The following is a 27,758-nucleotide window of genomic DNA, read 5'->3' on the forward strand; positions in this document are numbered from 1 at the left end:
AAGTTACTGATGAGTGACAGGATTAATTGGTATGCTAAACTCAAATGACCCCCTTCATGGACCTCTCAGAGGACGCAGAGATGGAACTTGAGGAAATGGCAAAGGTAGACGGAAAAATGACAGATCGTTTTACATCTTATCAGTTAATGTCTCTGTTCCAATCCCCAATCTGACTACCAACGCTTGCTTCATTACTTATCTTATTCAAATGTGTCAAGAATGATCTGAAAAGGGAACGTTGAGCAGGATTTGCTAAAAACTGCAATGTCGGATCATTTTTTTCTGCACATTGCCCATGAAGAAACGCAGCGTGAGCGTGTATGAGATTCCGGCAGCAGCTGCAAGCGGACCGGGGGAGCGGGAGGGCTGCAAGTGTGTGGACAGCAGAAGTTGGAGCATCTGGAGCGCGGCCACACCGCCTACAACCCACCTGAGTGGTGAAGCGGCATCATCAATAGAGCACACACCGCCCATATTATTTTCAGAACAGCTGGTAAAGAAACAGCAGTGCACATATGACGACCAAGTCATTCACAAGCTGGACAATAGAAAAAAAGAAGAGGGAGATATAGGCTATGTAGGGAGCCCACAATGTGCAAAGATACAGCAACAAGAATAAAGAAACACAATAAACACGCACACACAAAGCCTAGTTAGCCCACAATAAAATGCAGCTGAACAGACTGCAGGAGAAATGGAAGTTTGAATAATTTATCAGTGCAAATCAGCCAAATGTGGCTAATCAAAATGCTGTAGTTTAGTGTTAGTCTGAGACCATCTCATTACATCATAAGCTAATCAAAATCTTGACAAAAAAAAAAAGGTGTGTCTATTATTTATTCAGTTTAAATCTTTAAGTAGCCAATCTGACGCTACATGGCTCAAGGGCGGGGGAACAATGCAAGGGCAGCAGCGCATGACACTGCAGCCTCCATGAAAGGGATGCCAAGCGCAGGCGTTTACATCCATTAACTTGACAGACGGGTGGATAACGGCGGCAATGTGGGACAGTCTGGCTGCGTATGTGCAATGCGTTACCACATATCAACATGCTCTCGGGCTATGATGAATGAGATGAGACACATGTAAATGAAGCTGAAAGAACCTGGGGTAGGCAGCAAACGGTTTGGTGGGATTTTAATATGTATGCTAAAAAAAATGTTTACCATCTCAATAATGAATTTCAAATGAATTCAAAATGGGACGCAGGGAAATAAAAATTTGAAAGGAAAAAATCCAAAGTGAGGAAAATCATATTGTCTGGTAATGGCCTATAGGCAAGGGTGCCCAACCATTAGTGCGTGGTGCAGAATCAGGACATAAATCATGTCGTTCCGGGCCACAGCAAAAGGATAAAAAGTCTATTTGTTCATTTCAATTACGCCATGCAGCTCACAAACCTACTACTGTATGTATTTCATTCTGAAAAATGGCCCTGCATCTTTCCAACACCTCACTTCAAACCCAAAAGTTGAACACTCACATTTACACACCACATTTATATTAAAATTCTATTTTGCGTCGTTTGAAGATGCAAACAGCTTCCGGTATCATCTTGGTCTCCCATCACATCCAGATGAGAGCGTCATGCTATCACAAACTATGTGTTTGCCAATGTTTGATTGGTTGTTTGGCTACTTTCATCTAACAGTACTTTGCAATTTGCAATGACTTACTCTCTTTGTCTGTTGGTAGGAGCCAATCCATTTGTTTTCTATGACGTCAACTTGATGCTCAAAGAAATCAAAATAGTGGCGAGATATCGAATATTCCATATAAATTGAATATATGGCTTTCATTATAGTTTTATTGTCAGATCATGTAATTATATTGCTTCACAAGCCATAATACACTGCTGCATTGATATTTTTGCCACAGCCCTACTTTATAGACTCACTGAAGACATAAAATTGATGAGTCTACAATATGAGAGTATGCACCTAGCGAAGAGATACACATTGCAGAGGGCAATGTTGTTGCTGAAACAATTCTTCTGTTGCATCACAAATTGAACAAAAACAAAATGGTGACTTTGCTCGGGTCTTTCAGAGAACCAAATTATTCTTTGTGTTTGCATCAGCTTTTTTTCTCCTTCAGGAAAATTCTGCTTCCAGCATGAAAAAACAGAGTTTGTAACATTTAACAACAAGCTCTTGTACCAACTATAAGAACCGCCACTCAATATTACGCATCTTCACATCCAATTGAAAGATACTCACTTGAAATGAATGATTGGATAAATAGACTATTTGTTCTTCAGCATTGATTTAATGCTGCAGCAGTATGATCATCTCTCAGGAAACATCCAGTAAAGTCCCTCTATAAATGTGTGAGCAAACATGAAGAGAGTTGATTGAATAAAAAGTATTTATTAATGTGTGATACTGATGTCGCCATTTGCAGTGGTGTAAAATTCAACAGTTTTTTACTGAAAGGTTTCCAGTTATTTGGGGCTTGTTATTCCACTACAGTATGACGTAGTGTTGTTTTAGGCAACTACAAAGTAACATTAAAGTGATGAATAACTGACCATTCTCGTCTTTGACGGCAGAAATTTGGATACTGAAGTTGCTCTTATTAAATCTATTGAATTAACAATGCGAGTGTAGCACAACAGCCAAAATGGTTGCCTGCTGTCAAATGAATCAGGCAGAGCAATAATGAATACAAACGAGAAGCTTTTTGCTGACCATGTTTACAATGAATAAGGATGTGTATATTTTGGCAGACAGCATAAGAAGCGCTCACACCAGTGTTCCCACAAACACATTAAATCTCACACCAGTACAGGGGCCAAATATTGTATAGAAGACTTGGGTGCAGCACATGGTTTGGATTAGCAACAACTGATATGTGACCTTTAAAATAGCTCAAGTTCTGCCATGATCATCTTTCAGTGTGCAACACATTCTCCCCCTTCAAAGCTATTATTTACCAAATGTGAAAGCTACATTATTTACACGCGTGTCATCTTGCTTGAATTATCAGGATCATCAATGCATGCTTGGACTGACGATAATGAATTAACTGGAGCACAGCCAAAAACTACATAGAACTTTAAAAAAACGAATCATTAAAGTTTACTATGTGCCTACTACTGTGTGAGTATTCGACTTAAGAAGAGTCGTCTAAATGAGATGCAATCAGCTTCTGTGAGTTTGCAGAGTGCCAAAAAAAAAAAAAAAAACACGAAAAGAATAAACACATTGCAGCAGACCAGGCAGGACCTCATTTCATAAACAAGGCATAAGACTACTATTACAAGCACAAAAATATTCTAAAAGTTCTACAAATGCCTGCAATCCAGTTACTATACACTCTAACTGGTGTTGTAGGTTCCACATCATACCCCACCTACACTGAACCAGAAAAGTTAGAAAGAAGCATCAAATAAAACAAAATGATATCGCCATTTGAGTTGCCAGTCTTCAGTACCTCCAAAATGTGCGGGCTTACACAGGTACAGTATGCAAGTGCTCCCTCCAAGTTCCTTTTAATAATCCATTATCGGCGTAAAAAGTGGCGTACACAACTTTCAGGCCCCGTTTTATGCATACACAACTATTATGAATGAGGCCCAAGGGCAGGAAAACTGTGCTGTATGAAAAATCAGAATGAGTCTTTTGGGCCACCGATAGATAATTCATAAGCTTCACTATTTACATTTCCTGGGGCGCTAACACCAGTTCAAATGGCATGTGTTAGGAAAGGCGGCAAAGAGGAGCATTTAAGAGCAACAAAGGGGAAAAAAGGTGCAGATGAATCGCAATAAGCCAGGGAGCGGTTCTGGACAAAATACTATATTTAATCCACAAGAGGACACCAGCTGCATGGTGGCTCCCACCCCGAGGCTGAGCCGCACTTAGCAGAGGCATTCCATTTCCTGATATATGTTCTGTGAAATGATGAGGTCCATAAAGCATGATGGCGCACAAGACATATTACATGTCCCGCTTGCCAGTGAAAGTGCAGGCCAGCCGCTCTGACACGTGCAGAAGCCGTGGCAGCACGTTGAAGAGGCAGGTGGAGGAGCACAGTGTACCCATTGCTCTCCAGTGGGAAGAGATGAAGCAGAAAAATCTTTTTTTTTTCATAAAGCACTTGACAAAAGATGTGCTGTGCCATGTTTAAAGGTCATCCCCGACAGAGCTCTCCATTTCACACCGCCTGTCATTCCGATTCGGTGTGTGAACTACATGGAGGCTTGTGAGCCCACTGGGTGAATGTGATGGTCTAATATAGAAAATAAACGAGACAAGAGAACAACAGTGAAAAATCAGTTGATTGCTGGTAGCGTATGTATTATTGAAATTTGACTGATAATTGACTTGAAAAAAATTCTTTGGTCTCCGGAGTGCTTCCCTTCTCATCAGGTGTAAAACGACACAAGAGTGTAGAAAATTTGGTGGACTGTCTATTTTAAAAAAATATGCCACCACAAGTTTCTCCGTCAATAAATATAAAGCAACTCCAGTTGAAATGGTGCCACTTTTAAGCAACCCTCAGACAACATGGAAACCGATCACGTCAAAGGCAAAACCAAAGCAGATTTGCTTTTGCTTATATAAATTATCCACACTGGATTTTTGGAAGAAGTTGTACGTGCAAATTTGCGCTCAATGATTCGTCCACTCATGCACAACTCTGCACATCAATTGACAAATTGGTAGCTTGCCGATGAAATACTACCAGCATGAATGAAACAAACAATGTTTTCATCGTCTGTCTGACAGCGGCCTTTTTAAGTGAAAGTCTCTCGCAATCTGGACGTGAAGAGATAAACATCTCCTGCTCTAATTGAAACTAGGAGGAATACTCAGAGTCCTCTGTAGCAAGTTGCTCTCATTTTTTAAATACTTGCTGCATCTCTCTGGATAGTCGCAAAGTTAAAACATGTAGAAGAAAGTCTAAAACTGTTGTCGCTGTACTCCATCAGCAACTGACGGAAAATACTGCATGGCCATGTCTTCATCTGCCCAATGAATACACGTCTAAGGACAGATAAGGTTAATCATAACTCACTCTCAGACAAATGATTTCATTTATCACCGAATTAATCTACGCTTACAGACAAATTGAAAGAATGAACAGGATGGACAGCTTATATTCACAGTAATGTAGCGGACAATGGCAAGGATCCAGTGCTTCTCAACTGCGAGGAACTTCATTATGACAGAAAACAATTAAGCCAGAGCAATGTATGTGATGGGCTCTCATTTTGGAGTAGTAAAGCAGCACAGTCAATAGCCGGGAAATGAACACTGGACTCTAATCGCTAATGAGAAAATTGTAGAGGCGCAGGAGAGAGCCTCTTGGGAGAGGGGATAAGACAGGAAAAAAGCAACTGACACAGTGTGCTTCGGGTTAAAGGTAGAATCATGTTTCGATGACATAAGAGCTAAATCCCCCTTCGTCATTACAGTACCGATACTAATCATAACCTGATTCAGTCCTTATCAAATATGTAATTACTCCTCATCTCTTGGCCGTCTCCCAGTGAATAAAGTATACCTTCTTGGTAATTGACCCCAGTGTGGGCAAGGCTGTGACTGAATCCACAACGGCAATTGAAGCAATAATGGATTAAGCCCATAGCCATAACAGGGAGATGCTCTTTGCGGGGGGAAAATGAGCTGGCAAACACACACCAGGGAATGCACCTTAAAGCCAACTCAGCACATGTGTGTTGGAGGCTACTCAAGGAGCCATGGCCATTCTTCTGTGTCTCCGTTTTAATGATAGCCTCAACCCTATTTCCCTCCTTTCCATCGAAACTGAAATCAATGTTAAGGAAACCCTCAGGTTTCTAAAAAGCAATAGCAATTTCTGCCTGGACGGATACATAGCAAGGAGGTGTTTTATGGCGGCAAAGCCTCAGCACTACCGGCTATGATTGGAAATTTAATAAGCGGGCCTGGGTAAAAAAAAAAAAACTTGCTCTTTTTCGACTCCGCAGAGCTTTCGCTTCCTCTCACAAAGACAGAGACCTCCACACGCCACTAAATGAAATTGTGCTCGTGTGACGTGTGTTGAAAATAAACCAGCTTGGTTGACTTCATAGCATTCACAAGGCGTCTTCGGGGATAAATACATTTACATCGGGAAAAAGCTACTAGAATAAGCAGTCTCACTTTGTTCATTTGCGCAGCACTGGGAGAAATGTTTCTGCTACTCTTACACCTTCGTATCCTGTTTCTCCAGCAATGCTGTGGTGAATTATTGATGTCCACCCCCCCCCCCCCCCTCCCCCCAGCACCAGCGGCACCACCCACAAGTCCCTTACAAAGCAGCTCTGTGCAAGCATCACCAAGCTCCACTGACTCCCAGGGACGGTCGCTGCAAACGATCCCACTGACAATGTCCGATAAAGCTGAGTAGGGGGTGGGGGTGGTGGGGGGCAAACCCTGACATTTAAATCAATTGTTTTCTTACAATGCTATGATTTTTAATCCATCTTTATTATCATCTTCAGTGCAACACCCATGGCAACAAAGTGGTTCCCTGAAGGGAAGACAGAAACAGCGTCAGCTAAATCAGAATCTCTTTTATTATTTTAGCCCAGATGGCTAATGCAGGGTGGTAGTAATGATGCAGCTTATCGCCTTAATGCTCCTTGTGTTGGAATTCAAACAGTGAGATCTAGCTTGGAGTGTCAGTTATTTGTTATTGTTTTATCCCAAGATCTCCTTTCTGCAAACAGTGTGAGGAAAAGGCACAGATGTGAGTGAATTCCCAAGGTCTCTGAATGCATGTTTTCTCGTTCACTGCCTCGCAGAGATTGTGTGCCTACCGTCTGTGTGTGTGTGCGCTCGAGTGTTTACACAGAGAGTTATGCCACACCGAGTAGAAAAGCAGTATTGGCTTCTTTATCTAGTCTGTCGCAATGGGTCTGAACCGGTCTCACCATGGGACTTAAAGTTTCCTAAATCCAGTGACAACCGCCGTTTATAGAAGTCCAACCAAGTAATTTAAAAAGTAAAAAAATGACATATTAAATCTTGTGCATGTTTCCACTTTCAGCATTTCAGAATGAAAATAATTTCTATAATATATTCTGATTTGATCACAGTGTTTGGCTTTAACATTTGCAAGACTTACACAGATGAGTAAATAAGTACTAATGATAAGTCAAATCTGAATGCATAACGGAGAGCAAAACTGCAAGAAATTTTACTTTTATTTTTGTTCAGAACAATTTCTTTATTTGGAAATAAGGCACAGAAAAAAGTATTGAATACTGCACAACCAGTAAAAATGTAAAAATGGCATTTAAAAAAAAAAAAGTGAGACAAATGTGCCTCGTGCATCTGACTCATTCACTCATTTTTAATTGTCACCTTAATGAAGCAAAAAAAAAAAATCAAAACAACCTTTCTGGGAGTTCCTGCTGTGATGCTTCACTGTTTGTATTTCATGTTACAACCAAAGGCTACGTAACACCGAACATGTAAACGCTCACCAGTGAGCAATGGGGAGTCCATCGTCTTCTATCGCTGCAATCATATATTATTCATGCTTCTTCTCCGTTTATGATGCTATTCATTGTGGCAACGAGCAAAACACGGCTGGCACATACAATGAAATAAATCAAGTCTGCTCTTAAATATTTAAAGAGGATGAGACAAATCACCCAGCATACATTATGAAAAAAACATTTAGCAGCTTGTTTAAAAATGAGAAAAATTGGAGAATATGTTTTTTGGAAGCTTATGTATTCTGACAAGCTTGAGCTCAGCGTATATGAGACCCAATTCCCAGGTGGGCCTTGCGGACTGTAATAGCCATTAAGGCAACAAAGCACTTGGAACAAATTGCTTAAGTAAATGTCCAACAATAAATATTGATCACTCATCCAAAGCATCAACTTATTGTGTACATAACATTGAACAAAGTAATGAGCTCTCGAATATCCAATAAAGCATTGAATGAGTGTGCTTCTAGTTTTACGCGTAACACTCTTCCTGTTGTGTTGAAGATGGCGAGACATAGCAAGTAACCTTTTCTTTCATAGACAAAATGACTAACCCAAATTAAATGTACATCCAGGATGAGAATTTAGTGTTGCAGCAACAGCCCATGAAAGTGAGACAAAGTGAGGGAGGGGAAGATAAAGGAAGAACAGCAAAGCACTAAAATGTCTGCAGCGCATTAATTGTTCATGAGCAGGAGCATATAGGCAAACAAAGCCGTGATGAATGGTCTCATTTGTGCATCGAAAAAGGCCCCGCCCGCTTAGCCCGCGATCCCCCCCCATCAGCTATGTTAACAACAGGTAACTGCTTACAAGTGACCCAAACTCAGCAGATAAAGAGTTGATGCTCCACCAGCACTGATTTGGTTTCAATCAAAGGGAGTACTTTGTCTCATTGACCCTTTGGACTTAAATGTTCCCACATAACATTGTAAACAAGAACTCACACTCCAACACACGAGAGCTATGTGCGATATTCATGATAAACTGTGTATGATCAGGCTAAAATGTTCAATACAAATAAAGTTGTATTGTATTGTATTGTATTGTATTGTATAATTTTGTGGAGTAAAAACTGAGTCTTTGCTGGCATCGTGGGCACATTTAATTGTAATTGATCACATTACATGAATCAGGCGCTCCAAATATTGATGTCAGTGAATTAGTAAGTGGTTACCCGCGTGTTCTCTCCTACGAGCTGTAGCCCACCTCCCACCGTTTTTTTTAACTGGGGGGCTTGCTGTCAACAGGGGTGAAATTGGCACCTGTGTTTTGAATAATGCATGACTATTTTAAATGGGTTTTTTGTTTGTTTGTTTATTGCTGTTGGGGTTTTTTTTTCTTTGGGGAGGGGGGGCATTTCTTCTACAAAAAGGCCAACAAGAGAACAGGAATAAAAATCCCACAAAAGATAGGTTCTAATTAGTGCAACCCCCCCATATAGTATACTGTATATAGCCCACATAAGAACAATTGTGCATGTACAAGCACATACACCCCAGGGAGGTATAGAATACTGTCTGTATAACTACCCCCTCTAAGGAGTGACTACAATCTATGGTGCAAGAAATGTCAGGTAGCCATGAAGCTAATAAGTTGCATGCTCCAGCATAGTAAAAACCAGACAGAATATTGAGAATAAATATCGGCAAATGCACAGGAGGTTCATTACAGCCCCCAAAATATTGTGCACTGCACATTATTGCCACACTAAGATTTACCCAACCTTGTTATCATAAAGAACATTGCTCCTGTTGTCAAAAGCAGACATTTCACCGGAATGGCAATTAACTATGCCACTGGACTGAATTTATTTACTCAGCATTATGACAGCTTGATATCTGTTATCAATAAATCTGATGAGCTAATGGTACCAGCACAGTGCACTCAGGAGCACAAATGCAAAGTGACTATCTGGATAACATGTCATCTTACAATATGGGAGTCAAGAACACTTACTTAGCAAACAATCTGATAAATATTGCCTTTTTTGTCGGGATATACATACTTGAGTGATGCATTAATGATCAACTAGGCAGTGTACATTATCAGTTTCAGTTTAGAACAGGAAATAGTCAAAGTCTGAGAATAATGTGATAATCTTTCAAATAAAATGGATTTATCCTTAGTAATAAGAGTGAAGTGCTTTCAATTGAACCCCTGACCCTTCACGTGCCTCTTAAGACGTTTGTTAACAAAGAGGTACCAAGAAATGTTCTTCAGTGAGTGACAGGAGCACAGCAGTGAGACACTGTAATCCCAATCCATTTCTCTCCTCGGAACCCAGGCGGACGTTAGGAATATGAGATAGGGTCTTAAAAATACACCACTATAGTCACTTTACACACAGAAAGCATCCCTCCTTGTCTGTGGCCTCAACTCCAAAGCAAGACTCTTTATTCCATCAACACACCTAATAAAACATGGACAAGAATAGAAACCTTCATAGGTTCCTGCTCGTGAAATGTTCAGGACGCGTGTTTTATCAGACATTACTCGGCCACATCATGGCCAATCAAAACACACCTATGAATTTGCCAAAGTATGCTTCAACAGAACACATAATTATATTGATATTTGCACAACTCTGGCGGCTCAAGGATATCTCAGTGGGTCTGCAAAACAAAACACAATTTGGGTGGAAAAGTGGGGAAAAAAAATCCCGGAAAAATCTGAAAATATCCCAAAGTCTGGCATGTTTCTGAAGATTGAGGGGTGGGGGGGGGCAGTGCCCTCGCAGCGCTCCCTCTAGCGCCACCACTGTTTTCAAAGAGTAAATGGTATGGTCTAGCTAATGTTCCAAACCAAATGTTGAAAACAGCTTTTCTTTAGCTCTTTAGATTATATTAAAACCATATTTCTAGAAAACTAGACTACACCCAACATCTTCCCATACCACAACAGATTGTCTAATACATGCTTATTGCTCAGCTTTGGTGGTCAACCACTATGGCAAACAAGTGTGCACACACACATTACATTTCTCATGTCATAATGGAACTGACTCTGTGACATAGCTCCAAATGGTCCAAGTTATAGAACAGCAGAGATAAAAGATGAGAAAGGTCAGCTCAATCAACCACTGAGTAATGATTCATCAAAGCAAAACAATAATCATTCCAGTAAAGCCTTATCCCCAATACAGCGCATACCACCACAAAGAGAAGCCCCAGCAAAGCTTTTATATTCAATTATGTCCAAATCACTTTTCAAAATCAAAATACCTTGAAAAGTATTGGCCTGTAACCACATCACTTTCATGACAGTGCTAAATTAAAGTGTGAAATAATGATGAGTACAAAGACATTTAAACACAAATAATAATCTTGTATATTGTTAGGTTTGTTTTAAGCTCTTTCTTGCTAGCTTGGTGGAGGAATTAGGCCACAGCTCAAAACTCGTGGAAAATTTACAAAGGATGCAAAAAAATGCATGACTAACTTTGTTGTAAGCCTTTTATTACAGCTCATGATCATTTCATTGCAACATGATTTATCCTTGACAAGATATAATGAGGGAACAATGGAGCAACAATATCCAGACGCACGCTGTAAGGAATTCTCAGAAAGTCGAAGTATGTCATTCCTTTATGGCAGCTGGACATGAGAACAAGTTGTTCAAGATGTAACTAGCCATGGTTATCAGGGGCCAGTTTGCCCAAGGAGTCAAAGTTAGGGGACAGAAAGTGGCAGTCAATCTTTTCTTCCAAATCCTGCTACATTATAATTTTGCAAATGATAAATTAAGCCCAAGTGAGTAACCAGTCGGGAGAGAGTAACCCATCCCATCCCCAAAGACAGATGAGGTATCTCAAGTGATCTAGTTAAGCAAATATAATTCTTTTCATATTCTACTGGTCTGTGATATTAACTTTTCATTAGGGTGGTACTGTACATACATTTGTAGTGACATTTGACTTTACAGCTTAGTGACATACGGTTCTTCTCCCTTTTTATAAAAAGGTATAGGTTCCTTTGAGAACAATTACTGTTTAGTGTAGATTAGAAATTGACTCACAGACATTGACTCGCATTGTATTACTCTATTCTCGTGTCTGTGAAGGAGCCGAGCCGTGCCGTTGTTATAATTGCAGCCGTTCCAGCAGTGAGGTTGTATTGACCTCTGCAGCCTGTCCTCTATCCTGTCCCATTTAAACACCCTTATTTATTCAGTCAAACAGGTCAGACAAAAAGACTTTTCAAGTCCCTTGAGGGTTCTGCACGCATATAAGCATCTTCTTTAATCATGCCTTGGCATCGTGCTAAGTGTGCCAAGGACTAAGTGAGGAATTACTATCTTTTCTTAGTAGCAGTACGCCAGCAAAAAGGTGCTCATATGCATGCTTTTAGTTTTTCTGAGTAATTAAAACAAAATAACATATAGGTTAGGTATATTCCCGACACGATATGAAGCAATTGGCTAGGCCAAGTAAGTGTTGCCCTGGGGAACACGAGCTATCCTGCAGCGGATGTGAATGTGCAATTAGATGAAGTACAGACAGAGATGAAATCGAAATGAGACCACATCATAACGAAAGGGACCAATGCTTAGGGTAAATGTGTAATTTATTCGTTTTATGGCTCGATGAAAAGTGTGCAAGTAATTAGGAAGATTCTGATCCTCGATACATATTTCATTATGATACACTGAGCCCTGTGTATATGTAAACACAGTTTGACTAGCCGGAGAGATAAACTATATGGGATAAACAGTTTTACATCTCAATGAGCTCACTCGATATTAACTTTGCAATCAAAACATTCTAGCTCAAGGCGTGGAACTCCCAAAACTATTCATGTATACTTTATGGTGTACAATTGTTGCTTTGCTGTAAATCTGTCTTCAACATGGGCTGCTATTTCTATTGAACTCATTTAGATGTATACTCTTTGGATGACATCATCAGGATGACAGATTGATCACGTTATCGTGTTTTTCAAAATACATACTTACTAAATGATTATAAAATGATATGACAAACCTTTGTAGTGTAATGGCAGAATGCAAAATAATTTGCATTTTGCATAAAAAATACAACATTTCTTAGGCCGATGTTTTTGCCAAAATTGTAAAAACGTCAAAAACACAATGTTTGAATTATCACAACTGTGACCCCGACAAGTAACAGGTCACTTCCGAGCTTTGTTGACAAACTTCCCAACTACTTTCCTGTTTCTCAGCACAATGTCAGATAAGAATTTCCCAGCGTTTTACCTCCGACGGGGGTTGTGGCCTGAATTTGACTTTGCTGGTTGACACGTGCAGGATGACACAAGAGGAAACATGCAAGTTGATTCATGTACTTGCAATAAACGCCTAGATTATCGCTTAAAAACAGAATTTTGTTCAGTCATTTTGGCATCTAGTCAAAGCAAGTCACATGAAAACATCTCAATTCTAGATAGATTTTTTGTTTTCACACACTGCATTTGTTGTGACAAATGACAAATGGATTTGCGCGATCATTTGATGAGAGGAGTGACACAGCTGCTGTTACAATAAAACGTATTGATCGGAAACAAAGTGCTTCCAACTGGTATCCTCCTGTGAACTAGAAGTCACAGATTTGATGCGAGTGCCTGTGTGAGCTCTTTCTCTTTTAAAACCTTGTTAAGGTGTCTCGCCCCAGTTTTGACTGGCCTCTGCAGCTCTGCAAGTCCACGTGACGTCTGCTCCAATTACATTGTGGCAGCATCAAGTATGACTGCAAATTCAAGCAAAGAAATTCTTCTTCCTTCAGTTTATTCTCGGTTCCTTTCACACATTGCGACAACGCAACGATGTTGCAGACACTAATGAAAAACCTTAATCAAAGATAAACACAAACTCCAGCTTTAATGGATGCAATATCCCCTACGCTTAATTGCACACATTAATTCTCGCGGCCCTCTAGAGATGGGTGTCAAGTGCTAACACCCTTAAAATATCTGGAATTAATGTTATCCTGTGCAATAAGTGAAAGTGCTAACAAAAAATAACAATTGTGCTTCCCTGTGGAAATAAAGAAATACACTTAACATGGAAGAAATAATGTCACAAACAGTTGAATTCAAAGCTCTGCCAAGGTTGAACTGTTAAATTGTTACTCTAATCAGTAGTGTGTGCACTGATGAAAATGAGGGAGTATTACTACTATTACTAATGACCAGTTAAGCCCGCCACATACTTAATGACGCAGCCAAATGCGACTGAAGTGGACGAGGTTCTGCGACTGATCTGTAATTGCCAACATTAAGGCAACAGTTTTCCTTCAGTTTCTATTGCGAATCGTCGTCGTCCCGTTGCGGCGGTAGCAGCCAATCAAAAATGCCATGTTGTATACCTCATGAGCTTTCACAACAAATTATACATTACTGGGTACGCCAAGCCATACCAATACATTATATGCAATACCTGAGTATAAGTCGCACCCCCGGCCAAACTATGAAAAAAAAACTGCAACTCATAGTCCAGAAAATACTGTAGTCTGTGTTTTGCCAGAATGCACAAGTGCAGTCCATATGGAGCTACGAGGTCAGCAGCATCTGTAATATCCATATGCTTTTATTTGTTTGTTCACCCATTTATTTATTTATTTATTTATTTATTTATTTATTTATTTATTTATTTATTTATCTATTTATTTATTTATCTATTTATTTATGTAGCGAGCAGCTTCCTGTCTTTGTAATATTACAACATGAAAGCAGCAGCCATACTGTTTGAGCTTCAAGAAAATATTAGGCACCTCAAAATGTTGTTTTCTGGTAAGAACACGAGGTGTTACGTTTTTTCCATTCCAGAGTTGGTAGGTTGAACAGTCGGTAGGTGAGCTTGTCTGATTTGCTGACTGTACTTTGTTCCCAATTTTCCGGTTTCATCTACTTTATTCGTGTCACCCCGAGTGGAGGCAACCTTCAAATCATATGAACATAGCAGAGGTCAAAATACTGTAAATAACACAAGTCAGAATGTGTCGTACACAAAGGTCAACACAAAATGCCAACTACGATTTTTTCTTCAGTGTCAAGGTGAACAATTCCATTGTGACTCAAACTCAAACTATTTGCTCAGCACGCACGCTAAACCTCCATGTTTCATTGAAATTGGTTGTGTCGTTCTAGTGTTATGTGAAATTCTTGCCTCTGTATATGGAATTAAGTTATTGTGTTTATTAGTTTAATGCCTCTCCACAACTGTCAGCCTCTTCGTGTCTTGGCCAATCAGGTCATTGCTTGCTTGCACAAGTGCACATATGTGCTCTATTCACCAGTGCATTTTATCATTCCAGCCCTTTTCCTCATCCTTCAACCAATCATCTCCCTGCTTGACCTTGTCCCTTGGATACAATTTGGATATTAACAAGTCTTGCTCCAGCACAGAAGATATTAAAGAGCAGTACGTTTTTATTTGCCTCAGTTTTTAGTTCATAATGGATATGCTGTACACTTTTCAGAGCAGCTAATTAAAAAAGAGGAAACGTGTGACTAATAAAACGAAAAAGATAGCACCATTTCATTTCTACTTACAAGTCATAACGAGCAGCAGACAGCCTGTAAATTGAACTGAAAGCAGCAAAATGAATTCTATCATTTCCACCTCAGCTATTCACTTCCTTGTAGTTTGTTTTCTTTTTGAACTGAGCTTCTGCAATCTCCTTCACAAATATATATTTAGAACCGAACAATTAACATACAAATTGTTTTCAACAAGCCAAGTGAACAGAAGTGACTTAGCAATTGATAATGATCAATGATGTCTACACTCATAAAACAAGCCAAAATGGAATTTAAATAATAAGCATATCTACTCTTGCGACGTATACCTTGGGAATTTCTCTGTCACCCTCAATGAAAGAACTGAAAAAGAAATTAGAATAAAATATTTATACTGTAGATGCCTGGACAGGAAGGGCAGTCCAAGAGGTATTTAGAATAATTGAACCTGGAAATCAAACTGTTTTGACATAAGTTCCATCACTCACTGAGCGCAAATTGAATATTAAACTATCCTGCTTTCCATCTCGAGCCAAAATTTGTAGCTATCACAGAAACAAGCTAATATATTGTACACATTGCATCTTTGTTCCACTTTGCCTCCCAAACATCCATTATTTATTAGGAAATCATTTATCATTAATCATATACGACACGCTTGTTAATTCAGTAATTACACAAACATTGTGGCCAAGCAGCACACACTTAAGAGATAAAATCGGGTCATACTTAAACCAAAGCCTGGTTGCACTCCTTGTTCTCATTCTGGTTCCACATGAGTACCACTGACAAATAAGACACATTTTTCTTCATGTATCAATTGATTGCCTCTGACTGAAACAATGATGGATTTTAGCGGCATAGTAAATAAATGTGCTCTACTAATGTGCACTGGCATTTTACATGGGTGCATTTTGCCATTTCCCGTGGAGCGTTTTTCATTTCTTGACGAGGAGCACCAATGTTATTAATTTCAACGGCTAACATGTAATATAGCGCGCCTGTAATGGAAGTAAAGGTGTTTTTGTACCACGGCTATCAGGTAATGAAATGAACATCAACAATAGCAAGCGATAAGAAGTAGGTTATGTCGCACGGGTGACATGACGTAATATTTTTTATGAGAACTTCTCGTTCCCTCCGCTCCATCATTTTTTCCAGCCACCGAAATAGCACACGTGTGTCAAAAAACAAATGAATGCGAACAGAAGATGTTGCAAGGGAGTTTCAATCTCAAGCTCTTTCCTGTGACCCCAATCAGCCACCAGTGAACCCACCCATCATTTTACTTTGTGAGAAACCAGGGCATATGACTCATTTGAGAGAAGAAGGTTACGTCATGGATAGGTGCTGTTTGAAACACACCACAGCCCAGTCCGAGAACTCCTTAAAGAAAGATGTAATGATACATCTGTGGTCCAACGTAGTTAGTGTTTTCTCCTGGCACCCACTCAGACAAACAAAAGCATGTGCGATTCTGCGAGTCATCAAAAGTTCAAGGGTGCCCACAACAGAATTGGGAAGCAGTTCCAAAATCCCGTATTTGCCGTTATCCGTATTCTAATGGGTGCCTTGCAGGCTGCTCTTCGCTCTACATCCTTTCCCCAATGGGAGTTCTTCTTCGCTGGATCGGAGCCACGTGTGCTAATTCTAAAAGCATCCAGGTCTTGAGCCTGAGCATTGCCAAGCTCCCAAGTGGGTGGGGTCGGCACAATAGAAGGCAGCCAAATGAAGCATTGTAAGAAAACGAAAGAGCATCTGGACAACTTCAGGGCTTGGATGCTAAGAGCAGAGTGCAATTGTTTAGCTCATTTCCTCAGGCCTTAAAAAGGCTGATTCCACTATCAGGAGCAAGACGTTATGCTACGAGCATTGCAATGAGATCAGATTCGCTGAGCCCTTTGACATTCTTTGCCATGAAATAGCAGGCAAAAAGCTATTAAGCTGATACTCATTTGACGTATCCACTGAGCATTCCAAGGTTGCAGACATTCTTTCACGTGATTGAGAGGTTTTTGTGTGAGGTGATTACAAAACCTTTTGCATGCTATTTCTTTTGGGATGAAGAGACTTCTGCCTTTAATTGTTGTAATTATATTTTCCTGCAGATTGGCATGCCCTTAAAAAAAATAATCCAAAATGAATATTTTGGAAAAAAGATGGTACGCTGATGCTAAGTTGAAGAGGCAGTTCACAAAACGTATTATGAGCCATATAGCCACTTGAAAGAGGCATGATAGGAATTGTTCAAAGCATTTTTGCAGCTAGGTGAATAGGGATAGTTTTAATCAAGTTGTCATCCATTTGCGAAAGGTTTCACATTTTTACTACACTATTTTTGTTTAAACCTTCTTGCGGTGTTCAGTGTTTTATTGGGTTCATATTACGTTTTTATTGTCAATGCTCTAAGGTCAACCTTGTTGTTTTTAAATCTTCCTTTGTTCCACCTTTTCCCACTAACGGCTGTGTTGTTTCTAAATGTGCTCTATAAATATACTGGATTTATCAATTGTCTTTCCTAAGCACCACCCCCACGTTTTCATACATCAATGCCTCCTAAAACAACATATCCGTAAAGAGCATGTGTGTCTGTGAGTGTTCACATAAACGTTCACCTAATTTAGATCCATTATATTTTAGGAGAAGGTGCTTTGCAATGATGCATGTGCTGGCTGGCCAGTAGGTGTTGATGGGCCTGACTGCTTAACATTTGTGTGACATCACCCTCTACATGACGCCTCCCTAGTTCTGAGTCATACATATCTGCAGGACAGTCTAGATATGCATAGCTTTGGGGTAAAAGGTCAGTTAGCACATGCACAGTTGTATGAAGTGATGCTGCTCATTGGGCAAGTCGGATATTGAAATGGTTTCATGTTACAATACAAAAGAGGGAAAAAATGGTCTATTTTCATTTTTGGTGGGAGTTTTCCTGGTCTTTCATGTGAAGGAATTCCATTTCATGAGAGTCTACAATTTGGTGGAGCGCCTGGGTGGTAGAAAGGAAAACCACTTGGCTACCAACACAGAGAGAGAAACCTCGTTATAAGCGGAATGTGGACGAGTAGGACTCACTCAACTAAAGCGAAGGAAACAAAGAAAAAAAACTGCATAATGGAATCTAATTCTTTTGTTAAATTCAATATTTCAGACACCTTGTACATGTTGTGCCTGAACTATAGAACATTACACAGTGACAATTTATCAGACAAAAAGCAAAGGCAATTTGGGAAAATGTCAACTAGATAAAGAAAGTGTGGTATGTGTGATAATAGATTGAAATGTAGAGCAAATTGCATCTATCCAGTTCATGTAAATGCCACAGTTGTATTGTATTGTCTGTATGCATTACGGACACCAGAGTCTGCATAACTTCTAAAGGTCCCACGAAATGTAAAATAAGGGCGGCCTTGACTAAATATGACAAGTCCCGGGTTTGTTTCTTCCCATGTGTGTTTTAACCGAAACAGCTGTGCCAGGGAAGTGTGTTCAAATCAAAACAACAGACTGGCATGTGGTCACTTTCCCTCCAACTGTACATGATGAATGCTACCCGGCCACAAGGCCTTCCAAAAGTAAAGAGACGAAGTTTAACGACTCCCGCTCATTTCACGATTTTCCAGACAAATAATTTAAGGTTTGTACCCGCTAGCGCCAACCTTCTGTCCGTCCAGCTCACTCTGGCCTGTAATTAAATGCCATTCATTTAATTTGTTCATTAGTTCAAGCCTCGGCTGGGTGGAAGCAAAATGGAACCCTCTTATTAGTGGTTCATGACTCGAATCTCTCCGTGGTGTGCTACAGTGGAAAACAGCATTGCAGCAGAAGAGGGGAAACTCGAGTCAAGAACTTGTCATGATCCAATGGCAGAGGATGTATATTGTCTTAATTAGGAAATGTTTATAGTCCAGTTCTGAATGCAAAGTAATCCATTCGGAAACATTTTTGTGTAACTTACCAGTTTAGAGGAAAAACATAGATTTTTTTGATAGCCTCAACCTAATAGCTAAAATACACTTCAAGCATCAGCTGAACAATTATATTTGAACTGATATATTTTCAAAACCCAAGAATTAAACCAAAAGATTCAATAGGACATCAATCATCATCTATACAGGTGAGCAAAGGTACAAAACATTTGCATCATGGATGCACATACCTCAAGTTAAAAGTTTCCAACAGGTCAATAAATCATTGTTATTAGCACAATGTTGGTAAAGTTGAGCATAATTGCCTGAGTTACTCTTATAGAAATGTGAAGATGAAACTGGTTCTGCTCATATGATCTATTTCTTCTATCTATCTATTTCTTATCTGGGGGAGGTGATTGGGGGGTGTTCAATAGCAGTTAGAGACAACAGCAAAATCCCTAAATATAGAGACCAACTCACTAGTGGGAATACGCCAACACAGAGTGCTTTTGTAAACAAGCTCCACTCTATTTGCAGGCGTGTTGTTTGTGCCTCTCATACACGTCAGTCGGGACATGCTTGGAACAATAAAAGGTATTTTTTAAAAATTGTCCTTCCAAATAAACTAAAGGTGAACACCTATTTCCCTTTTAAAACTAGGCATTTAGACCCACCAATCAGTTTAGCTCATCTTGAGCTCATAAATCCAGTCTTAGAAGTAATTGTGGCCCTAAGAAACACTATGAACAAAGAGAAATGAGTCACCTTTCTTGCGAGGGAAATGTTATGGAAATTTCATCATGACACAATCATTTTCTAGGTGTAATGGCCAACAGCACAGTTTTGCTCCACTATGATACAGGAATCAAAATGGTTGTACCAATTGCCCGTACCAATTTAATATGCTGTTCTGCTGTTGAAGACTGTATTGTTCATGTGCTGAATGGAAGCTAGGTTAAAAGACAAAAAAAAATGCTCTAATGCAATGAAAAGTCCAAAAATGAGGCTCTTTTCTTTCTCCACTGTACATTAACAGCAAAAGCCAGAGTCATCACCAAGCATGTATGGGGAGAAAAAGCTTTAAAAGTCTCATCAGCATTTCAGCATCCTCACACAATTGCTGGATATGCTGCAGCTGTAATTACATCCCCTCGCTGCATCCACGCACCATGACCAAGACCTCTTCTCCAAAATGGGCTTTTTTTTTTTTTTTTTTTGCTTGGCCAAAAAAGCTATATATACAGTAAATGGCATAATCTGGAAAATGTGCTGGACTTTAACTATCTCTCTAAGTCTGTGCTTCAAACAAGAAGATAGAATACCCTGGATAGGCACCATCACAGGCTATAATCGGAAGATATGCAAATGCTAGCCTCTCAGTGCTGCAGTGCCACTTGTCTTTCTGGCTCTCAGGGAACTCTCCTGTCAGCTCTCAGGCTGGAGCACAGGAGTGATAGCAGAGGGCTCTGTTTATTTAACATGCCACTGAAACAGCAGTGGTGAGGAGGAAGATGGGACCTGATGGAGGAGCCAAACAGGTAAGGCATCAATCGCAAGAAAGTTATTGTCCTCCCAGTCACTCGCCTGAAAAAAAATGCTTAAGGTGTGATGGGCCAACAAAGAATTCCAAAACACCCCTTGAGTAAAACGCACAACAAAAGAGTACAAGCATCCGTCATAAAGAACTGTTGGCTAAAGTTTACTTACATCTTCAAACTAGTCTGGAAGTCAGTATTGTAAAACACAGTATTCCACCAAGACGAAACCATTTCAAATTCAATCAGTAGCAATTGGGGATCATATTGATAGGGTCCGAAGAAACATTTTGAAGAATGTCGTGTGTATTTCCTTAGCCCAAACCGCAAGCCGCGCCTCACAAGATTTTGGGCAGTCATGGAATCCTAATCTACTTAGAGGTAATAAATTGAACATGAAAAAAGAAACAGACATAAATGAATTTTCTCCTCCCACATGAGACTCAGTAAGACAAAACGCAAACAGACATGCCCCTCTTCTGTGAAATGACACACCGTTTTGCTCTCATTTAAGCATTTTATATTCAGAACCAGGGTGAGGTACAAAAGGCCTAAAGCTGTCTTGGGCCATTAAACGGCACATTCTCTTTCTTCTTTCAGAATGTGTTTGTTGGCACTCGCAACCGTGAGACCTGACACATTCGAAATGTGTGTGTGTGTGTGGGGGGGGGGGGGGGGGGGGGGGTTCCTTCACGCCTCTCAACCTTCTTTGGGAGGGTGGGCTGCTCACTGGTGCCTGGGGCAGCAAAACCATGCCTGTCAACACTTGACAGGCCAATCCAGAAGCCTAGTCATAGGAAGGTATGATTGATGATATTATGTACTCACACAAGATCTGAACGTCACCACACTTTAATCCCTGTTTCTACATCCAACAAGTCACAAAATCAGATGAACGCTATTGCTCCAAAATATTGGGGATGGACGACCATCGAACCAACACTATGAGGCAGTTCTCCACGTCTACAGGAGTAAATGCAATTCTTTCAGATGATACTGCACTGCACTGACTGAAATAACATTGCTAAAATAATGGATGGATTTTACATTCAAGAAAATGTGACCCAAATGTACTGAAAGAAACAGGAAAGACAGAGAGTTTGTTATTTATTTATGGCCCCATGTTGAAAACTGCATGTGATTTTCTTTTGCTTAAAAAAAAAGGAAGTGCTCAACTCAAATTGCTTTGCATGCCTATTAATACCGCACACGTCAAAACGTTGCACAATTAACTTTCTATTTGCCAACACTGCCCCCTAGTGGTGCTTCAATGAAAATAAACAAACCTCATTTTGAAGCCTCATGAATAAATCTGTTAGCCTTAAGCACAGAATGAAAACATAATGGCGAGGTCAAGCATTGACAGTGAAGCTGCAGCATCAAACTTGACCAAGAGAGTAAGCAAACCCAAGAAGGGAGGAGAACAGAGTCTAGATGAAGGCAAACCCTCCCCCAGTCCCACCACAAAGACTGCTTTGTACTTGGACAGCATACAAAAGAAAAGCAACGAGCAGGGCTGTAGAAACGATATTCAATTTGACTCCAGCGTGACAGGATTGAGTAGGTAGTGAAATATCACCCAAGTGAATAAAGCGTCCTTCAAGCAAATTGACAACAGGGAAGATAGTACACGGGATTCACATGTCAGTGAATGATGATGCAAGCCCCCTCGCTCAAAACCATTGGGTCAAATACAAAGTGACAGTCTTGCTGGGGTACCATGAGAAGAAAACCTACCTGAGCTTTTGAAGATACGTGACCTCAGACCAAAGATGTGATGCATCACCGTGGTGACAAATTAGCGTCAATATCACTCTAGCACGTTATCATCAATCTCTCTGTGGAAAGACAAAAGCCTCTCTCCACGCTAAATCATGTAATCGATGAAATCGCTCTCTCTGTGAGAAATTGGGCTGCGACTGATGTGAAATCTATCACAGGTTAGAAGTGCACATGGTTCGGACAAGTGCGGAGAGAGGAACTCCAAAAAGTTTGTAGGCTACTGTCACTGACCAGTGAAGATGTTGAATTTAGTTGTATGGTCTTTAATCTTTCAATGAATTCGCAAGACGTTATGCCTTAGCTGATTTTGTGTCTTATGCTTTTGGAGATTTCCCTTGTTAGAAAAATAGTGCATGTTTTTCACTACAATACTTCTCTCACTGTGTGGGCTCGGCCACAGGAAGGAAGCCAAAATGTCGGATAGCTGTGGTAATTCTGTGGACAACATCAGGAGAAATGCCAGTGTGGTGCCGTTTTTTTGTTTTTATCCATGAACTGGTGACTAACAAATATACTGACAGGAATATGACATTTCATACATTTGGGTTCAATGACAAGCAATGACACTAAAAAAGACTATTAAGACACTTCAATAAATCAAAATGTCCATCCATTTGCTTCATTTTATGCGTGATGCCATTTTTGCATTATTTCAAAGTCATATTCTTCATTGATAATAATAATCATTGTCGTATTCTTATTTGATGATGATGCTTTTGACCATAATAAATTGTGTGATCGTGTAATGTTGCATAACATAATAAATGTACACAAAATATGCCGTAGTGTAAATGTATACCCATTGCACTTTTTGAATATATGAAAGCAATGTTTAGATTTCACACTATGTCAATCACCCACAAGAAAAGATAGTTGGTAAATCACTGGACTAGATTAGATTAAAATTTACAATCCTTATTTTATCGCCTCTCCAACTGTGGCCACAAATACAACTTTTCTATATAAAATATTAATAAACTAGTGGATCGCATCAATATTCAATTCCTCTTACCTTAGGCCATTTAGGGTTGAGCTGGCAAGCTTTTTCTGCATCGTCCAGAGCCGCCTGGTGTTGGCCCAGCTTGACAAGAGCGGCGGACCGGTTACTGTACAGGATGCAATTCTGTGGGTCGGCTTGCAAAACTTCGCCGTACAACTCGAGGGCGGCTTGAAAGTCCCCACGCTGGCATGCCTCATTGCTGCGTTGCACTTTCTCCATGAAATCGGCTTTGCTGAGACCGCACCGGGTCCCGTTGTCTCCTGAGGCGCGGCGAGCGGATCTGCCCATCGGCCGACAGCCGGAGGTTGAAACCTTGAGAAATAGAATGACAAGATGAAAATCTGGTCTTTCGTCAGGGTCAAAGGTTACCTGCTCGGGCTCAGAGGCAATTGACAGATTTTCTATGCCTGTGTGGCAGCGCAGTGATTAGCACATCCGCCTCATAGTTCTCAGCGGTAGAGAAAATTGATGGGTAGATGGATGTCTTAAAGCACTGAGTACTTTAAATGCAGAAAAACAAGGGCAAGCCCAAAACCTCAGAAAATCATATCTCACGCAATGATGAAGTATGCCAATATAACATTAGCATCATACACTAAAGTTGAACTGCGAAAAAGAATGATGGATTAAGAAAAATTGGTTTTGATTTGTAATTTGTCTGCATGATAGCAGACCACATATGATGGGACCATAACATTTTCATTCTAGCGCAGAGGGGAATAATTCCATCATGTCTCCCTCCAGCCATCCATTTTCTGTAACGCTTATCCTCATTGAGGGTCAAAGGTGACTTTGAAGCCGACCCCAGCCAACCAATTGCAAGGCACATACAAACAAACCATTCACACTCGTATTCACATCTTTGTAGATAGCTTTAGAGTCTTCAGTTAACCTAACATGCGTGTTTTGGGGAACGTGGAAGGATGTTGGAGCTTTTATTGTGGTTGTATTTTGTAGCAAGGAAGAAATGATGAGTCTCCATAGGATGACCAAAAACAAAAACACATATCATTATAATGCAGCGCACATCCTCACCACTACAAACTACTGTGCATCCACATTCACAAGCATATTGTTAAATTGATAACTGTTTACCGTGAAAAATGGGCATCTTTGGAAAAGCGGCATTTTTAATAAAGCTTTTATATTGGGTCTCATTAGCTTGTGAATGCAACTGCTAACAACGATTTACTGGCTGCTCTTTCACTTCATACTCAATGTCAGTTTGCAAAAAAAGCTATAAAACAACAGACATGAGCCAAATGGCTGGGCCTAATGTGAATGTATGAAGGTTAAACGACTGCAACATTAACTCGGTTCAAACGAATATGACAAAGTGACAAATGAGTTCAGTGAGAAGCAGCACAAGAGGTCTATTGGCAATCCCATACAAATTTAATCATGTAGGATTCTTCTTGGTCTCCAATTAAAAACAGTATAAATGTTTTTGTAGAGTATTTAAGAAAAGGGATTTCCATGTAACATTACAATTAAGTTAAACAATTTCTACTGATGAAACATCACACAACTGAAACAATTGTATTTCTGTCCAGTATTTATCCGATGTATTCGGCAGTTGGCTTCCACCTGAGACAGTCAGACAAAAAATATATATTCTCTTCTTATGTCGCCATAGTAACCCAGCTGGTCAACAAATGTGACATGGGTCTAAAAGGTAGCCATTTATCCATTTAGCAAGGGTGGCTCACTATGTATTACTGACTTGAAAGTCATCTCCAGTTGCATGTTATGGGGCCGGCCTCGCTTCCACCTCCTTCTCACCACACCTCCTCCTCAAACTGAATTCTGGGATATGGGCAGGCTTGGTAATTACTTCCAGAGGCTGAGAGAATGGAAGAACACAAGCAGGCACACAGGCTTTGGGTGGTGAGGAAATGTAAAGCGATAATATAGTGGTACTTTCCCATGATTTTTGGACATTGTTTTCCTGATGATTCCAAAAAAAAAAGCTTTCCCATGAAGATTTTTCCTTACCAATTGATATATGATAAAACCACACCTGAAAACACAATGAAAGCTCCAACTGGATGTTAAAAATAAATATAAAATGTTGGTTTTTAGTTTCATTTTAGAATCCTACAGCAGGAGTGACATCTTATCTACAAGTGATATAAACAATAACAAACACGGCAGCATACAATACATTTGACATTTAAAGGCTTGCTCCTGAAAAAAATAGGCACCTCCATTGTTTACTGATTAGGAAAAGGACGTAAATCATCAAAGTGTTGATGAGCTTGTAATGTTTGCGGTGTGCTCTCGCACAGATTTCTTAATAAGAATGCTCGAGGGGCGCAATCATATTAGTCGGTGTTTTTCTCCACAACCCACAAGGGTGTACATTGTGTTGGATTACAATATGGCAGGGTTTAAATCTCACAAACTCGAAACTACTGCTACACTTTTGTTTTCAAGCAAAACATCTGTTGTTTAGATCAAATTTGTTCTGTTCTTCGTGGCGTCTAAACTTGCAGATGATAGCGGGACCACACACACAAACACATGCACGCACGCACACACCGTGCACGATCATTGCAGAATGCGCGACTGGAAAATCAATAAATAGGCTTTGACGTGGGTTTGTGCACAATGGTCATTTCCGGTGCTGGCGCGAGATAAAAGTATTGCACGGAAAATGATGCGAACCCATAGCCTCTTTGTGTGTGTCCATTCGAGTTGGTTTAATCTATTTTACCTTTTCTTTCAAAGTCGCTTGTTTCTCCATCCTGGCTTCGTTTCTGTGCTCTCATCCCATATCAAACTCCTCGGCTTTTATTTCAAAAATCGACTTTTCGTGCAATAAGGAGTCCTGAAAAGCAATGAAGTCCAATTCGCAGTTGAGAGTCGGCACAATGCAGGGAAAGTCCACCAAAATAGATGTATGAGTGGCTTGCAGCAAAAAGTTTTCTCAGGGAAAGTGCGCCATGTTGTCAAATGTTTTCTTTTTTTTCTTTTCCTGCTGTTGCCATAGAGGACGACTTCTGAACGCTGTGAGGTGGCAGCGTCGGTCACGACATTAAGAGCTTATTTCCACCGCTTTAGTAGGTGTTTTGAAAAGCTTTTGACGCCGGGTCCAAATCGACTGATTTTTTAAATCATTTTATAAACCGATCGAGGGAGACGTGACTGCATGCGTGCTGCAGGGACAAGTGGCAATCATTACCTCACTTCAGCACCTGACTTATATATATATATTTTTTTTTTTTTTTTTTTTTTTTTGCTTATTGTTTGTTTGGAGGGTTTTTTTCCCACCACTTTGTACAATTGCCGCGTGTTCAGTGCAACATATTAAAAAGATGTTTGGGAAAAAAAAACAGAAGCAACCTTCTGACTGTCACTTTCTCTGCCTGAACGACATTTTAATAAAATACGGTGTGGAGATTGTGATTAGACAGCATAATTACTGTCCAAGTGTGCCCTCGGCTGCATGAAATAAATGCCACTCTAAAATGTGTATTTTACTGTACTGATAAAGCTGGGGGATTTCAGAAAATATTAAGTGTGAGAACCAATTGCCTGATGCAGTGCCAGCGATGTGCTGCAAGAGAAAGGGAGGTGGGGCAGAGAACCTGGGCATCCATCCACTCATTTTCTGTACAACGTGTCCCCACACGGATCGCGGGGTCCGGAGAAAAACCACACAGTCACAGGGAGAACATGCAAACTTCACACAGTGCATTGAGGTGGAATCGAACCCGCACCCTCCGATCTGTGAGGCGGACGTGCTGACCAGTAATCCACCAAGCCGCCTGGGCATGTTTATCAGGACATATTGTCTGAATTCACCCTGCTGCTTTAGTCAGCATTCACAGTTGCAACAATAGGGCTGGCAAAGCATCGCACGGGATGAAATCCAGCCAACTGGCCCTCGATGAAATTAGCATTTTTCTATACTCCTATTCGTTGGGGAAAAGAAGGCCATGATTGTGGGCTGCATTTAAATGCGCCTAATTAGGGCCGCCTTTAAATGAAGTCTCTGCAGGACGCAGCGATCAAAAACAGACAGCGCTAAAAGAAGAGTTTTTCATAACATAGTGAAATCCTGTTCTGCATTAGAAAAAAAAGTGTTTCCTCATTATTTGATTTTTAAATTCAAGTGATTTCGTAGTCAGTGGTTTAACAAATTGGGCATAAATGAGCTCTTCTATATGCTGTAGCAGCAGTTAACCAGCTGGAGGCGCTGCAAAACTGACCATGGGGTCTCATGGGGATGAAAAGTCGCAGTGGGTGTTTTGATTACGCAAGAGTGATTTTTTTTTTTTTTTTGAATGGGCAGGGCGCTGGAGCATGCTTGTCCCCTTCCTAAGTATGTTACCAAGTTACTTTGTTGCGAAAGCCTTGTTGGCAACCTCATGGACTCGGTCATCTGGTATGCACACAGCTCATGAATGATTTTGGCCCACTCATCTGAATTTTCAAGAGGCAGCTAAGAAAATTTAGCTCTCACCAGGTTTTCTGTTAGGTTCAAGCATGGAGATTGACAAGGCCGTCCCTCAATATGTTTTAGTCATTTTCATAATGGAACATGCACCCATGCCCCATTTTTCCTGATATTACGAGACA

At 40.3% G+C, this 27,758-nt stretch overlaps 1 protein-coding gene across 2 annotated transcripts in view; it reads right to left on the minus strand.

Moving 5' to 3' along the window:
- The window catches only part of LOC148398070 (tetratricopeptide repeat protein 28-like), a 145,787-nt gene extending 119,435 nt beyond the window's left edge, over positions 1 to 26,352 (minus strand). For both annotated transcript variants that reach the window (XM_088376459.1, XM_088376458.1), the window contains exons 1-2: positions 25,891 to 26,352; positions 23,187 to 23,486 (exon numbers count right to left, since the gene is read on the minus strand). In XM_088376459.1, the coding sequence (XP_088232585.1) occupies positions 23,187 to 23,486; positions 25,891 to 25,920 (330 nt within the window). In that variant the 5' untranslated portion in view covers positions 25,921 to 26,352. The remainder of the gene's footprint in view (positions 1 to 23,186; positions 23,487 to 25,890) is intronic.
- Positions 26,353 to 27,758: the final 1,406 nt, after the last annotated feature.

The sequence above is a fragment of the Syngnathus floridae genome, chromosome 5 (genome assembly GCF_059516105.1).
Source record: "Syngnathus floridae isolate MCC-2025c chromosome 5, RoL_Sflo_1.0, whole genome shotgun sequence".
Lineage (NCBI taxonomy): Eukaryota > Metazoa > Chordata > Actinopteri > Syngnathiformes > Syngnathidae > Syngnathus > Syngnathus floridae.